Here is a 17,963-nt window from a genome sequence, read left to right on the forward strand (position 1 = left end):
TGGGTCAATTAACCTGAATCCACTCTATATAAGAAGTATTGTTTAGGAAAAGTATCTAGAACTGTTTAAGTAGCTAGGCCAAATGAAATATACCCCAAGGTGTTAATAGAAGCAAGACTTTGAGCACAGTAGATCAGTCCCCTCTGGCTATAGAAGTGGTGCTGGAGGTTTAAAGGACCGTCAAGGAATGTGTGTAGAGAGAAAGAAACAAAAATAACCATTTAACAATTACAGCATGGAAACAGGCCATGTCAGCCCTTCTAGTCCGTGCCAAACGCTTACCCTCACCTAGTCCCACTGGCCTGCACTCAGCCCGTAACCCTCCATTCCTTTTCTGTCCATATACCTATCGAATTTTTTCTTTTAAGTGACAATATCGAACCTGCCTCTACCACTTCTGCTGGAAGTAGAAATAAATCAATGATAGGGTAGGGGTAAATTGAAGGGGTAGGGGTAGTGGTGGGTGTATTATTGGCAAAGTACGTCACTCTAAGGGACAGTAAAACTTCTTCAAGAAGGACATGAGACTGTGTCCATATGAGAGAAACCTGACAAAGCAAGGGCATATTCATGGGGTATACGTGGTCCTTGAGACCATTATCTTGAGAAGCTAATAAGAAAAAGGCCATCTTAAATCTAGTATCATTGAATTCTAAAGAGTAATTAATAATCTGGTGGTGAACTGGCCTTCAGAGGCATTTTTTGCAGGAAACAAGGAAGAATGGGGGGGGCGGAGTTTCAAGATGGCGACGTAGACATCTGCCTTTTAGGCGCTCTTCATTTTTAAACTATAATCACCCTTTAATCAAATCTTTTCGTACTTAATTACATGGGTTGATATTTACGATTTACTTCTTTTCTAAAATAATACTTGATTTAATCTTTTCAAACTTAAAATGTCTGTATCTAAGAAATCGTCTAAAGACCCTCTATCTCTTGAGGCAATTTCTAGTCTTCTGGATACTAAACTTGCAAGTCTGGAAAATAAACTTACTGCGAAAATGTCTGAGCTTGAAGAAGTCGTTAGATCATTTGATACCTAGCTTCAATCGCAGGCAGCAGATATTGAACGGCATGAAGAAAAGTTTGCGGCTCTTGACAAGTTAATTTGTGAAAAAATACGTACAATTGAAACATTGGAGAAGAAGGTACCGTCGACTGCTAAAATAGTGAAGCAGAATAAGTTTAAAATCACCGATCTTGAAAACCGACCTCGCAGACAGAACTTGCGAATTATCGAATTTCCCGAAAATGTTGAGTCTAGTGACTTAACTGAATATTTCTCTAACTTATTGTGGGAAATTTTTGGCGAGGACGCTTTGCGGGCTAAACCTACTATTGATCGTGCCCACAGAGTTTCGAGATTTTCGATCTCAAGAGACAAGCCACGAGTTGTGATTGTTCACCTCCATTATCCTCGGGAGAAAGAGCTTTTAATCCGATTAGCTCATCAGAAAGGTATGATTTCTCACAGAAACAACAAGTTTCGTATTGTTGAAGATTATTCATTTGAAGTGATGAAGGCGAGAATCACTTTTAAACCAGTGATGGCAGAGATTCATTCGATTGGATTTAAACAAGCTTTAAGATACCCAGCAAATCTCAGAATTATGTTGAGTGCCGACAATCAGCGCTTCTTTAATACTCCGGAAGAAGCGAAGAAATTCGTCGAAGAATATCGGTCTTCTAGTACAAGTTGAACTATGTGTTATGTTGAAGAATTTTTGGAGAGAAGATGCCATTTCATTTTGGGCTGTAACTTATGAAGCTGCGGTATAGCTTTTTACTTTGGTCTGTAGACCTGGTTTTTTTTATTATCATGATTTATAGATGCTCTTTTAATTTTACTATAATGTTTTTTTTCTTAATTTTTTTCCTCTGAATTGGATATACACGTTAATACTTTGTAACAATGATTTATTTTTTAAGATGTCGTTTCTTCTTCCCATAAGACTTTGCTTTCCGTAAGCATTTATTTGCTTGTACTTGAAAATGGGACGAATGCTTCGGATTTTTGGACCTTTTTTTATATATTGTAGTGATTATTGCATCCTTTTTTAATCCTATTTTGATGACCTTTTTTTAAAAAAAAAAATTTTTTAACAGATTGGTGAATTTACATTTATATTCTGTAATATGATTTTTTCAAAATGTCGTTTCTTCTTCCCATAAGTCTCTGTTTTTGAAACGTCATTTTCTTATATTTGAATATGGAATCTTTTTTAAAGGCATATTACACTATTTTAAACTTCAATGTTTATCCTTTTTTATTAATGATCTTTTGCTTTATTATATTATTTTTTCATTTTTATTGATATATATTTTTTCTTTTTACAACCCTGTATTTATATCTGGGTGTTATATAGTTTCTCTTTTCTTTCTTTTCATGAAGTTGCCATCTTGAAAATGGGGGTAATATTAGTATTAGTTCATGCGCCTGCCGCTTGGCTTTTTTTCGAGGGGTTGGGGGAGGGGGGAGGGATTTTTTTCACACTTTTGCTTTTTATTTTTTTGCTTTTAGTTTATGGGCTGACTTTAAATTATTAATATTGTTGAGGTGTCATGTTCTCCGGTTGCTCCTGAATCATTTTTCCTTCTTCCTGAATTATGGGTTATGTGTCTTTTTACCCTTTTATGATATACACAATCAATATTAGCATGATGGATAAGTCTATTAACCTTATCTCTTGGAATACTAATGGTTTAAATCAGCTGATTAAATGTAAAAAAATATTTAAGGTATTCCATAGATTAAATGCTAATATTATCTTTGCACAAGAGACCCATATTAGGAGGGAGGATAATCAATGCTTTTTTAGGTTCTGGCAGGGTCAACAATTTCACTCGAATTGTACCACCAAAATTAGGGGTGTGTCTATTTTTATAGACCCCTCAATTTCGTTTACACATCATGAAATTATTTCTGATCCACAGGGCAGATTTTTGTTGATAACTGGTTCACTTTTTAATCGAAAAGTGGCTCTAGTTAATATCTATGCTCCAAACTTTGACCGCCCTGAATTTTTTAAATGTTTATTTACTTCCCTTCCTAATCTAAATGAATATATCTTGATAATGGGTGGAGATTTCAATTGTTGTCTGAATCCTTTGATGGATAGATCTAAACCTAGTCAAATTCTTCCGAATAGATCAGCCTTACTTATTAATTCCTTTATGGTTGATTCGGGAATTACTGAAATATGGCGGTTTTTGAACCCTAAAGATAAAGAATTTTCATTTTTTTCACATGTATATCACAGTTATTCTAGAATTGATTATTTCCTTATTGATCATCGTTTATTAACAGATGTTACTGATTGTAAATATGATGCTATTGCCATTTCGGATCATGCACCTTTGAAGTTATCTATCAAGATTTCGGACTCTTCCAATAATACTAGATCTTGGAGACTTAATGCTACTTTGCTTCAAGATCCAGAATTTATCACCTTCATAAAACAGCAAATTGACTTGTTTTTTTCAACAAACTATACCGAAGAGATTGGCAGAGAAATACTTTGGGACTCTTTTAAGGCTTTTATCCGTGGGCAAATTATCTCATATTCCGTTGGTAAAAAAAAACAAAGATATCTAGATATTGCTTTATTAGTGGATAAAATTAAAGAAATTGATAAGATTTATTCCGTGACTCCTACCAAAGAACTTTATAAGAAGAGAGTTGAGCTTCAAATGGAACATAGCTTATTATTATCTTCTTCAATTGAGAATCAATTAATTAAGACCAGGGCTCAATTTTATATTCATAGTGATCGAACTGGTAAATTGTTAGCTAACCAATTAAAAGCTATTTCGACTAAGCGACAAATTATTAAAATTCATAAACAAGACAGTAATCTGACTACTGATCATAAAGAAATTAATAACACTTTCCAAGATTTTTATAAATCTTTATATCAATCAGAATTTGATGGCGATCTGTCCATGATGGATAATTTTTTTAACAATTTAAATATTCCCAAACTGACAGATGAAGATTGAAGCTTGTTTGATGCTCCTATTTCTATGGCCGAAATAGGAGAGGCTATCTCAACAATGAATTCAGGGAAAGCTCCTGGTCCTGATGGTTATATTATAGAATTTTTGAAAACTTTTTCTTCTTCGCTTTCCCCTTGGTTATGTGAAATCTTTAATGATGCATTTGCTAAGACAAGATTACCCCAGACTTTTTATGAAGCTACTATCTCTCTAATTCTTAAAAAAGATAAGGATCCTACTTTATGTGCATCTTATTGCCCTATATCGCTATTAAATGTAGACTCTAAGATTCTTACAAAAATTTTAGCTATTAGGTTAGAAAAGTTACTATCACAGATTATTTCAGAAGACCAAACTGGTTTTATTAGGAACCGGTATTCCTTTTTTAATGTTAGAAAATTGATTAACATAATTTATACTTCATCACCCACAGCCTCAGAATGTGTTATTTCATTAGATGCTGAAAAAGCTTTTGATAGAGTTGAATGGACATACTTATTTAATGCCTTGAGAAATTTTAATTTTAGTCCTAATTTTATATCATGGATTAAATTAATATATTATAAACCTGTTGCTTCTGTTCTTACAAATAACTACAGATCCTCTTTTTTTCAATTATCTCGTGGTACGAGACAAGGTTGTCCCCTAAGTCCTTTATTATTTAATATCGCATTAGAATCTTTAGCCATTGCTATTCGTGAATCTCCTAATATTTTTGGTATTACCTGTAATGAGAAGTTATACAAGTTATCACTTCATGCTGATGACTTGTTGTTATATATTTCTGATCCTGACAGGTCTATTCCCGCTATTTTATCCTTGTTAGTTCAATTTGGTAGTTTTTCTGTTTATAAACTAAACTTGGATAAGAGTGAATTATTCCCTTTAAATGTGCAAACTTTATTGAATGACAGGATACCATTTAAAGTTGTTACTGATAACTTTATCTATTTAGGTATAAAAATTACCAAGAAATATAAAGATTTATTCAGATTGAATTTTTTACCTATGCTTCATCAAATTCAACAACTTACTACAAGATGGTCTCCCTTATCCTTATCACTAGTTGGTCAGATTAATGCTATTAAAATGATGATTTTACCAAAATTTTTATATTTATTTCAAGCTTTACCAATTTTTATTCCTAAATCTTTTTTTGATAACATTGATTCAAAAATTTCCTCATTTGTGTGGCAAAATAAAAACCCCAGGTTAAGTAAAAGGCAGTTACAAATATCTAAAAAAGATGGTGGTTTAGCTTTACCTAACTTTAGATTTTACTATTGGGCGAATAATATTCGAAACTTAATATATTGGAAATTAGATTTGGATTCACCATTGTGCCCACAGTGGGTAAATTTAGAATGCAATGATGCACAGGGATATTCTTTATTCTCCGTTCTTGGTTCTTCTCTTCCTGCTGATTTAGTTAAATTCAATAAACAGATATCCAACCCTATTGTCAAACACACATTACGAATTTGGTTTCAATTTCGTAAGTTTTTTTACTCTGAAAAACTTTGTTCTTGATAGCCCTATCTTACTTAACTTCTTTTTTAAACCTTCTTTCATAGATCAAGCTTTTAGCATATGGAAAAGGAAAGGTATAATATGTTTTCGTGATCTTTTTTTTGAAGGTAGTTTGATGTCTTTCGACCAACTTTCCAACAAATTTAAGTTACCTAAATCTAACTTTTTTAGATATTTACAAATCAGAAATATTTTATATAAAGTTCTACCATCCCTCCCCAATTCAACTTTGATAGATTTTTCAGATATGATTTTTACCTTAAATCCTTGTCAGAAGGGATTAGTGGCTCTTAGTTATAATATGATTATGAAGATACAACCAGAAATATCAGGTAGAATTAAACAAGAATGGGAAAAAGAACTTCAATATAATATATCAACAGAAAAATGGGAAAAAATATTACAAATGGTTAATTCTTCTTCTATATGTGCTAAACATGCTTTAATACAATTTAAGGTCATACATAGAGCTCATATGTCTAAAGATAAGCTTGCTCGATTCTATTCTCATATTAACCCTCAATGTGACAGATGTCATTCAGATGTGGCTTCATTGACCCACATGTTTTGGTCATGTCCCACCTTATATAACTATAGGAAGGACCTATTTGCTACCATTTCCTCAATTTGGAATATTGATTTACAACCTCATTTTATTACTGCAATTTTTGGTATACCAAATGAGGATGGTAATCAGTTTTCCCTTCAATTAGACGAATGATTGCTTTTGTAACATTAATGGCCAGAAGGTCTATATTACAAAATTGGAAAGAAGTAAATCCTCCTACCACGTTTCAGTGGTTCTCTCAAACTATTTCTTATCTGAGCTTAGAAAAAATTAGAAGCACTATTTTTGACTCATCAATTAAATTTGAAGAAACTTGGGGACCGTTCATTCGACACTTTCATATGAATTAATTTGGCCTCTTCCAGACCTTTTCTCTTTTTATTCTTGTTCTGGTATGGAGTTCCGGAGTCTTTGACACTATCATATACATATAAACTGTTATTATTGCCCATGTTAGTTTAGTTTAGGTTTAATTTTTTTTTCAATATATATATTTTTTTCTTATATTTTTATTTTTTTTTCTTTTGATGATTATTCTTACTCTTTTTCATGTATAATTAATATAGGTTTGATTGATTAATGTACTATCTTTTTTGCTGATATTTTAATAAGATATTGTTATCTTATTACTAATTCAACTTCAAGTCTAGTGCACTTATAACCTATTCAATAATGTTTTTTTTATATATGAAATTCAATAAAAAGATTGAAAAAGAAAAAGAAAGAAAGAATGAAGAAAGGCTTACGCAAAACCACCTCCTTGTTTGGCACAGAATTCAGATCAGAGACCCTTCAGCACAACTTTAAAAACAGAGAAAAACAAACACGTTTTCAGTTGCAGATGGCAAGACAGATGGAGAGAATAAAAGAAACGTCTGTCAATAGTTACTTTAAAATGCAGCAGTTGGAGACAAGTAAACTGAATCAGAAAGTTACAGCAACATCTGTGGCAAGAAGATTCAGAGCTGATCACAGTCTGTTTATTCTAACATGTGTGAGTGCCTTCAGGAAGTGCTCCGGTAAGCCTACCCTCCCTGATACATCAAAATGAGCAGAATTCGAGTCATAGGCATGTCTGTGGAAGTGGTTGGTTTGGATCCCAATGACTTAAATCAGCTCCCAGACAGTGCAGCATATTATTTGGTTAGTCACACTTACCTTGTTAATTAAATACATTGTAATCTAATTTTTCAACATCAAACTCCATCACTGTCTTTACCTCTAAGACCTTCACATGCGATACCTCAAGTTCATTGTCGTTCAACCATGCACACGTATACCAGCAAATGAAACAACCCTCCTCCAGACCATGATGCACAACTCAGCACGTATAGCACACAAAGCAATACTATATGACCATAAGGTATCGGAGCAGAATTAGACCATTTGGCCAATCAAGTCTGTTTCATCCCCACTGATCCATTTCCCTCTCAGACCTGATCACCTGCCTTCTCCACATAACCCTTCATACCCTGACTGATCAAGAACCTATCAACCTCTGTCTTAATTACACCCATGACTTGGCCTCCAGAGATGCATGTGGAAACGAATTCCACAGATTCACTACTCTCCGGCTAAAGAAATTCCTCCTGATCTCCATTCAAAATGGCCATCCCTCTATTCTGAGGCTGTGCCCTCTGGTCTTAGATTTCCCCACCATAGAAAGCATCTGCTCCACATCCACTCTACTGAGGTCTTTCAACATTCAATATGTTTTAATGAGATTCCACCTCCCCCCACTCCACCAATGTTTTGAATCCCAGCAAGGACAGGCCCAGAACCATCCAACACTCCTCATATGATAAGCCTTTCAATTCCGGAACCATTTTTGTGACCTTCCTTTGAACCCTCTCCAATGTCAGCACATCAGGTAAGATACTCAAAACTGCTCACAATACTCCAAGTGAGGCCTCACCAGTGCTTTACAAAGTCTCACAATACATCCTTGCTTCTATATTCTCATCCTCTTGAAATGAATGCTGACATTGCATTTGCCTTGCTCATCACCAACTCAATTTACAAATTAATTTTCAGGGAAACCTGCACAAGGACTCTCGTCCTATTGCATCTCTGATTTTTGAGTTTTCACTCTATTTAGAAAATAGTCCACAGCTTTATTTCTTGTACCAAAGTTCATGACCATACACTTTCCAACACTTTATTCCACATTTTTTGCCCATTCTTCGAATACAAGTTCTTCTGTAGCACTTCTGCTTCCTCAACACTACCTGCCTCGGGACCTATCTTTGTATCATCCATAAACCTGGCCACAAAGCCATCTATTCTGTCATCTATATCATTGACATATAACGTAAAAGGTAATCCCAACACAGAAACCTGTGGAATGCCACTAGTTAGTGACAACCAACCAGAAAATGCTCCCTTTATTCCCACTCTTTGACTCCTGCCAATCAGCCAATCCTCTATCCATGCTAGTATCTTTCCTGTAATACCATGAGCTCTTAACTTATTAAGCAGCCTCATGTGTGGCACCTTGTCAAAGGCCTTCTGAAAATTCAAGTCTGCCCTGTTTTTTATTTCTTCAAAGAACTCTAACAAATTTGTCAGGCAAGATTTTCCCTTAAAGAAACCATGCTGACGTTGGCCTATTTCATCACATTTCCATGTACCCTGAAACTGGAGGTGCTATATTTAAATACACATAGCATTCAGAATAAGGTGGACGAACTCATGGCGCAGTTACAGATTGGTTGGTAAGACATTGTGGGTATCACTGAGTCGTGGCTGAAATAAGGCCATAGTTAGGAGCTTAATATCAAAGGATATAATTTATATCAAAAGGGACCGGCAGGAAGGCATAGGTGGTGGTGTAACTTGGTATTAAGAGATTGAATTACATCTTTAGAAAGAGGTGACATAGTGTCAGAGAATGTTGAATGTTTGTGGGTGGAGTTAAGAATCTGCAAGACTAATAAGAACATATGGGAATCATATATAGGCCTCCAAATAGTAGGGTTGAGATTGCAAAGGGAGCTGGAAAAGGAATGTAATAGGGAATAAGGGTAATAGCACAATTGTAATGGGGACTTCAATATGCAAGGGGACTGGTTAAAATCAGGATGGTGTCATGTTGCAAGAAAGGGAATTTGTTGAATGTCTATGAGATGGCTATCTTAGATTGGGTGTTTTGTAAAAACCCAGATCTTATTAGGGAGCTTAATGTAAAGGAACCCTCAGGAAGCAGAGATCATGATATGATTGAATTCATACTGCAATTTGAGAGGGAGAAGCACAAGTCACACATATCAACACCACAATGGAATAAAGGGAATTACAGAGGCATGAGACAGGCATCATGCTTTTCAACTTTGTCTCCCTTTTACATTACAACTCATCCCATTGGCTGCAGTTTTGCCCTATCATTAGCCAGTCCTTGCTCGCAGGCTCACTACACACTGCCTCTGCTTGTAAACCAACTACCTCATCCTCTGGCTCTACACTCCATCTCCCACCCCCTTGCGAATTAGTCTAAACCCTCCTGAACAGCTCTAGCAAACCTGCCCACAACAATATTGGTCCCTTCAGGTTCAGATGTAACCCGTCCTTTTTGTACATTTTGTACCTTTCCCAGAAGAGGTCCCAATGATCCAGAAATGTGAACTTGTACCAGTTGATCAGCTACACATTTAACTGCCAAAACCTTCTATTCTTACCGTCAATGGCAGTCACCCAGTTATTATCTTCTCCTGACAGTCACCCAGTTACCTGCCTCCTGCAACTTATAGGTGACTAACAAATCACCACGGCCACCCCCCCACTTAACTCCATCTATTACTTCCTCAGTCTTCCATATAAGCCAAAGGTCATCCAGTTCATTAGCACTTTCTCAAAGGAGCTGCAGCTTGGTGCACCTGGTGCAGATGTGGTTGGTGAGGAGGCTGGAAGTCTCCCAGAATTCCACATCTCAACACAGACCTTGAGTCTTCTTAAGTGCACTCACTCTGCCCTAACAGATGATGAATGAAGATTAAAAAAGATACTTACTAGATACTTACCTCACCCACACCTGATCTCACACAAGCCTAATAAGCCGAAGCCACTCCAACACCGACCCATTCACACAATCACTGCTCTGCTTGCTCCTGCCTTATTTTTAATCACCCTTTCTAATGAATACCATTCACTGATTAAAGTTAGAAAGTAAACAGTATAACTCCTCCGACACTTCATAGGTGATGAGACCTGGGTGGTGGCAGAGAGTTCAGTAATCTTACTACCTGCAGGGTAGAAGCTGTTTCTCATCCTAATTGTCCTTGTTCTAATGCTATGGTACCTACTGTCTGATGGTAGAAGGCTAAAGAGATTGTTGGACAGATGACAATAGCGAGGGTCCTGCGTATGCTGTGCTACTGATAAATATCTCTGATGAGTGGAAGAGAGACCCCATACTCATTCTCAATTCCTTACTCACCAAAGTCCACTTACTGTAGTGAGTGCACACAGAGAACACTGTGCCATTGCAGATACACAGACTGGTCTACACATTCAGCATGAGCTGGCCTGTCTGAACCAGTTACCCAACTATCTGACAGGTTGCTGTCTACACATTAAAATAATTTACTTAACACTGCAAATGAAAACTACAAATTTTAAAAATCTGAAAGATTAAGTAAACAAATGTATATTTAAAATGAAATTGATCCCTTACTCACCAAAGTCCAACCACTCGAAAAGGTATGGCATTCTGTAGGCAATGAACACTGTCCCACAGCGTAATGTACAGACTTTGGTAAAGTTAATTATAGAAATTGCTTCCTGTGGCAGAGGATCAGATTCATGGAATTGGGAGAAATAGAGGTGAAATGGTAAGAACTTGTTGACACTTGGCATGTTATAATTTGGAATATTCTGCCTAGAAATAAATGAAATGAAAACTTTTCAAAGGAAGATGGAGATGGATCTGGTCAGGGAGAGTGAGGAGTTGATAAAGAGGAGTTACAGGCAGGTGGTCACACCAGGGCCATGGAAGGCAGACAAGTGGGTCACGGTTAGGAGGTGGAAGGGGAAGAGTCAGGTACTAGAGAGTATCCCAGTGGCTGTACCCCTTGACAATAAGTACTTCTGTTTGAGTACTGTTGGAGGGGACAGCCTACCTGGGGGAAGCCACAGCGGCCGTGTCTCTGGCACAGAGTCCGGCCCTGTAGCTCAGAAGGGTAGGGAAAGGAAGAGGAAGGTAGTAGTAATAGGGGACTAGATAGTTAGAGGGTCAGATTCTGTAGACGCAGTCAGGAAACCCAGATGGTAGTTTGCCTCCCTGGTGCCAGAGTCCAGGATGTTTTTGATCCCATCCAAGATAACCTGAAATGGGAGGGTGAGCAGCCAGAGGTCGTGGTACATATAGGTACCAATGACATAGGTAGGAAAAGGGAAGAGGTCCTGAAAGGAGAATATAGTAAGTGAGGAAGAGAGTTGAGAAGAAGGGCCTCAAAGGTAGTAATCTTGGGATTACTGCCTGTGCCACGCGATAGTGAGAGTAGGAATGGAATGAGGTGGAGAATAAATATGTGGCTGAGGGATTGGAACAGGGGGCAGAGATTCAAGTTTCTGGATCATTGGGACCTCTTTTGGGGCAGGTGTGACCTATACAAAAATGACGGGTTGCACTTGAATCCTAGGGGGACCAATATCCTGGCGGGGAGATTTGCGAAGGCTACTGGGGAGACTTTAAACAAGAATGGTTGGGGGGTGGGAATCAAATTGCAGAGACCAGGAGAGAGGTAGTTAGTTCACAAATAGAGAAAGCTGGTAGACAGTGTGTGAGGGAGGACAGGCAGGTAATAGAGAAGGGGAGCGCTCAGACCGAAGATGTAGGGGAGAAGGAAGAAAAAGATAATAAAGTTGTTTGCACAGTTAGGGATAAACACAGAGTAAGATGTGGAGAGTTTCTTAAATGCATCTATTTTAATGTTAGGAGCATTGTAAGAAAGGTGGATGAGCTTAGAGCATGAATTGATACCTAGAAATATGATGTTGTAGCTATTAGTGAAACATGGTTGCAGGAGGGGTGGGATTGGCAACTAAATATTCCTGGATTTCGTTGCTTCAGGTGTGATAGAATCGGAGGGGCAAGAGGGGGAGGTGTTGCATTGCTTGTCAGAGAAAATATTACAGCGGCGCTTTGGCAGGATAGATTAGAGGGCTCATCTAGAGAGGCTATTTGGGTAGAATTGAGGAACGGGAAAGGTATAGTAACACGTATAGGGGTGTATTATAGACCACCTAATGGGGAGCGAGAATTGGAGGAGCAAATTTGTAAGGAGGTAGCAGATATTTGTAGTAAGCACAGGGTTGTGATTGTGGGAGATTTTTATTTTTCACACATAGACTTGGAAGCCCATTCTGTAAAAGGGATGAATGGTTTGGTGTTTGTAATATGTGTGCAGGATTGTTTTTTGCAGCAATACCTAGAGGTACCAACTACAGAAGGGGCAGTGTTGAATCTGTTAGGGAATGAAATAGGTCAGGTGACGGAGGTATGTGTTGGGGAGCACTTCGGGTCCAGTGATCACAATGCCATTAGTTTCAATATAATTATGGAGAAGGAAAGGACTGGGCTCCGGGTTGAGATTTTTGATTGGAGAAAGGCTAACTTTGAGGAGATGGGAAAGGATTTAGAAGGAGTGGATTGGGACAATTTATTTTATGGAAAGGATGTAATAGAGAAATGGAGGTCATTTAAAGGTGAACTTTTGAGGGTACAGAATCTTTATGTTCCTGTTAGGTTGAAAGGAAAGGTTAAAAGTTTGAGAGAGCCATGGTTTTCAAGGGATATTGGAAACTTGGTTTGGAAAAAGAGAGATCTACAATAAATATAGGCAGCATGGAGTAAATGAGGTGCTCGAGGAATATAAAGAATGTAAAAAGAATCTTAAGAAAGAAATTAGAAAAGCTAAAAGAAGGTACGAGGTTGCTTTGGCAAGTAAGGTGAAAATAAATCCGAAGGATTTCTACAGTTATATTAATAGCAAAAGGATAGTGAGGGATAAAATTGGTCCCTTAGAGAATCAGAGTAGACAGCTATGTGTGGAGCCAAAAGAGATCGGGGAGATTTTGGACAATTTCTTTATTTTGGTATTCACTAAGGAGAGGGATATTGAATTGTGTAAGGTAAGGGAAACAAGTAAGGTAGTTATGGAAACTATGCTGATTAAAGAAGAGGAAGTACTGGCACTTTTAAAGAATATGAAAGTGGATAAATATGCCTGTTTCATACTTCTTGACAATATCTTTTTCCAAGGGTTGAAATGTATAATACCAGAGGATGTGCATTTAAGGTGAGATGGGACTCATTTCAAAGATGTGAGGGGTAAGTTTGTTTACAAAGAGGGGTGATGGTAGAGGTAAAAACATTATAGAGACTTTTAAAAGGCAATTAGATAGGCACATGAATGCCAAAAGACGTTATCAAAGTATGTATGCTGTTTAAAACTTTCAGATTTATCTTCTTGCAGGCAGCCACAAAACACAGAAACACAATAGAACCCATTAAAATCTACACAATACAGGCAGTCCCCGGGTTACGTATGAGTTCCATTACTGAGTCCGTCTTTAAGTCGGATTTGTACGTAAGACGGAACAAGTACATTCGGTATTATTTAACATCAGTCAAAAATTTATTCCGTGGTCGGAAAAAATATCAGATGAAGTATTGAACTGAGAGAACCAGGCATTGGCAAACACCTGAACGACTTCTGCAGCCATTGTCAACACTAGAGAGACGACTGGCCAACAGGTGGTATGACCCATTATGGTAAGGAGATGTGTGAAACCATGGGAGGGGGGAGAGCACCAATCAGGTCATACTGGCATCGTCAAACCATTGCTCACGGATTTCTAAAGATGCCGATGGGGCCCGAACGTGACCGTTAATTTTCCCTGTTGACACACAACACAGGTTGCACCCCAGTCTTGCACATCCACTAAGGCCACACCACACAAACTCTAAAGCAACCAGTTTCTGTGAAGCATTTCCACCCAAACATGAGAGGCCATGAGCCAGTGACTGCTATGCTGTAAGCTTGCACCTCTGGGTTGGTAGCTTCATCAGCTACCATGTTCTATAGTCAACCACAATGTGTACGGCATTGATGGTGGGCTGTGAAAGGCAATCAGCCACAGCATTGTTTTTCTCTTCAATATGTTCAATGTCAGTCATGAATTCGAAATGTAGGCCAAATGGTGTGGCTGCCATGCAGATGAAAGGTCTGATCCTTTGGCAATCACACGCACAAGGGGTTTGTGGTCACAAATGCTGTGAAGTGCCGAGGATCAAAATTAAAAATGAAAATGGCAAATAGCCAGAGACCGAGAAGCTTGTGGTCAAAAATAAAAATGAAAATGGCAGATAGTCAGATAGAGACTGAGAAGCTTGTGGACAGAAGTACTGCATTCCTCTGAGGGGGGAGGGCTGAGCTGCTGACTGAAAAGCAGACGGCTACTACACTCCTCCAGCTCGCTCTTGGTACACAGCACCCACGGCAGATTCTGAGACATCAGTGGGTGCGCTTGAGAGCGGGTGTGCCAGTAGGGTCAAGTTCAAAAGGACTTGTTTGGTCAAATGCTTTGACCATGTCCACTGACCACTCAAGCATGCGATTAGGAGCACTGCTGTTAAGGGCGCTCTAAAGGGGAGCAGCTCATAGAATGAAACAGCAATAGAAATTCACCTTGCCTAAAAACTCCTGCAGGGCTTTGGTAGTGTAAGGCAGTGGAAAGCGTATAATTGCAGAGCCTTCTGGTGACAGGGATATCATACCTTTTGCAGTGATGTAATGGAAAAAAAATGTCAATAGTAGGCAACTCAAACAGGCACTTAGTAATGTTAATAATCAGCCCATGTTGACTTAAGCACTTAAAGAGTGCAGAGAGATAATAGGTAAACACGAGGAAATCTGCAGATGCTGGAAATGCAAGCTAGCAATAAAGAGATCCAGAGCAGGCAGGAGGGTCTCGGCCCAAAACGTTGACCTATAGATGCTGCCTGGCCTGCTGCATTCCACCAGCATTTTGTGTGTGTTGCAGAGATGATAGGTATTTGGTTTAGGATGTGTTGCTGACAGATATGTCATCCAGGTAAACAAAAGGAAAATCTAGGTCTATTAACACAGAGTCCATTTGTCACTAGAAAGTCTGCTGTGCATTTTTCAGCCCAATGGCCGGCACAGAAACTCAAATAGACCAGAGTTGTAATAATACAGTAGCTAGCCCCTGACTAAGTCCATTTTAGAAAAAAATTACTTACTGGCTAAACGCACCAAAATATCTTGAACATGTGGGACCAGGTAATGATCGAGGGTTGGTGGCCTCGTTAAGGCAGCAGTAATCGCCACATGAAGAGCTACCACCATCAGGCTCAGGGACCATGTGGAGGGACATAAGGGCTATTCAACCTGTGTACAATGCCAAGCATTTCCATGTTATCAAACTCAGCCTTGGTGCTGTCCAGCTTTTCTAAGTCTAGCCTATGCACACAGGCATGGCCTGGCAGTCCTGCAGTTAGATTAAGGTTAGGTTGGGATTGCTGGGTGGCAAAGCTTGAAAGACCAGAAGAGCCTTGTGCTGTATCTCAATAAGTAAATAAACATCGTCAGGTAAATGTCCAGATTAATGGACAGAAGGTATAGACGTTTCAGATATCTTGAAACCTACCTCAACAACTGCAGGTGAACAAGTATCTGGGACCCATGTTTTCAGGCATTCCTCCTGCCAGGTGCATTGTCCATCACACCAGCCACACTTCATAAAGGAAGGTGCCATCTGGCATTTGTAGCAGGTGAGAAAGTGATGGCAGCCTGGTCCAGTGATTGGTACTTGGGTCATCTGCAATTAAAAAAGAAAAGGTTTATATTAGTAAGGGAAGGGAAATCCTCAGGTGAGTTGCTATGCCATTCTACACATAATAGGGCTAATCTGGCTGGTTAGAGCTGGATTCCAATCAATCAGCTGCTTAAATTTTAGTCAACGTGGACCTGCTGCTCTAGTCATGTTTAGAACACTCCTCCCTCCAGCTCATCCTCCTGCTCCACCCCCAGAAGGGAAGTGCCACACACCACGTCAGTATAATTTCTTATTTAGGAGATACAACACGCAACAGGCCCTACCAGCGCCCCAAGTCGGCCACCCAGCAACCCCGATTTAACCCTAACCCAATCACAGGACAACTTACAATAACCAATTAACCACCCAGCAACCCCGATTTAACCCTAACCCAATCACAGGACAACTTACAATAACCAATTAACCACCCAGCAACCCCGATTTAACCCTAACCCAATCACAGGACAACTTACAATAACTCTGAAACTCCAGGGTTTTTAAAGCACCTGAATTGGTTAATAGCTGTTCAATGGAAGTCATTATCATTTAGCATTCCTTGTGTTTTTCCTGAGAGACTCAGCCATTGTAATGTGGTCTTCCGGTGCTTTCTGTTTAAGCTTGTTAAATTTATTTTGATAGGCTTGGGGATGCTGTGTTACTTGCAGATGACCAATCAGTGCTAATCGTGGGGGTCCTAGACTTGAGAATGTTACGTTTTGCAGTGCCGCTTGGACAAGCCTCTGATGTTCTTTTGGAATTACTATAAATAAACTCTCGTCAGCATCTGTCTTTTTTCCACACTTGGGTTCTGATATTGACTGCACACATCATGACAACGGTGTCAAATTGTGTTAGTCTCTGCCAGTCCTTTGTACTTAGCAGCCACGGGGTCGGGGTCAGGGAGTGGGGTAAGGGGCTGCTACATAGGCAACAACTTGTTCTCCATGTCATACTGCCCTGGCTTATATATCACATTGACAGCTCGAATGCAACATCTACGGTTGGCCCCAACCAACAGAGGGCCTCGACGGAAAACTTACAGTGGTTGTAAGGAGAGGTTCTGCGAGCATGAGCAAAGGGAAGGGGTTTTACAGAGGGCCTTTAGCAGAGAGATAGAGACCCTGAGGGGCAGATCTTGGGCCTGGAAGCACTGCCACCATTGAAGTTGCCAGAAGAATGCGCAACAGGCTGGAGTTATAGAATGCCAAGTTCAGTAGAAGGCAATGCTTCAGTGTAAAGGAAGGCCAACAACATGGCAAAATTCAGAGATGTGAATGGGAATTTTAATCCAATGGCTTTGACAAAGGAAAGAATCGATATCAGTATGGTGGGTGAAAGCAGTAGATTGGGCATCATGGTCTTGGACAAAATCAATTTAACAAAGCTTGTAGGTTTGGAGTCTAGCTGAGAGAGCTTTAAAGAGGAGGGATCAGGAGATGATAAGGGATTGGGGGGGTGGGAATGAGTGTTTGGCACTGGAAAGACATGAGCAAAATGGACTTGAAATCAGGAAGACCAGCATGTGGGTTGATCAACTGTAAGTTATTGATTAATATTACATCTCAAGTGGACAGCTCCTCTTAGCCTTATGAAGCCTAGCTGAGGCTTTAATAAGCATTGGTCAGACTGCACTTGGGGTATTGTGAATAGTTTTGGATCCCTTTTATTGGAGAAGATGTTTTGGCATTGGAGGTCCAGAAGAGGTTCATGACAATGAACCCAGGATTGAAAGGGTTAATATAAGGGACCTACTTGATGGATCTGGGCCTGTATTCACTGGATAGAAAGAAGAGGGGTGGGAGCAATCTCACTGAAACCTAGAAAACCATCAAATATTGAAAGGCCTAGATGGACTAGCTGTGAAAAGTATGTTTCCTATAGTGGAAGAGTCTAGGACCAGAGAGCATAGCCATGAAATAAAAGGATGTCCCTTTCGAAAGAGATTAGGAGAAACTTCTTCAGCCAGAGGGTAATTAATATGTGGAATTCACTGTCACAGACAACTGAGGACACCAAGTTATCGGGTATATTT

At 39.0% G+C, this 17,963-nt stretch overlaps 1 protein-coding gene across 5 annotated transcripts in view; it reads right to left on the minus strand.

The window, feature by feature from the left end:
- Positions 1–17,963, minus strand: part of mst1rb (macrophage stimulating 1 receptor b) — a 318,451-nt gene that overhangs the window by 165,269 nt on the left and 135,219 nt on the right. For all 5 annotated transcript variants that reach the window (XR_009506864.1, XM_059944606.1, XM_059944605.1 and 2 more), the window contains exon 6: positions 15,764–15,934. Coding sequence is in view for 4 of the 5 variants with exons in the window: in XM_059944606.1 (XP_059800589.1) it covers positions 15,764–15,934 (171 nt within the window). In the remaining variant the exon portion in view is untranslated. The remainder of the gene's footprint in view (positions 1–15,763; positions 15,935–17,963) is intronic.

The sequence above is a fragment of the Hypanus sabinus genome, chromosome 19 (assembly GCF_030144855.1).
Source record: "Hypanus sabinus isolate sHypSab1 chromosome 19, sHypSab1.hap1, whole genome shotgun sequence".
NCBI classification, from domain to species: domain Eukaryota; kingdom Metazoa; phylum Chordata; class Chondrichthyes; order Myliobatiformes; family Dasyatidae; genus Hypanus; species Hypanus sabinus.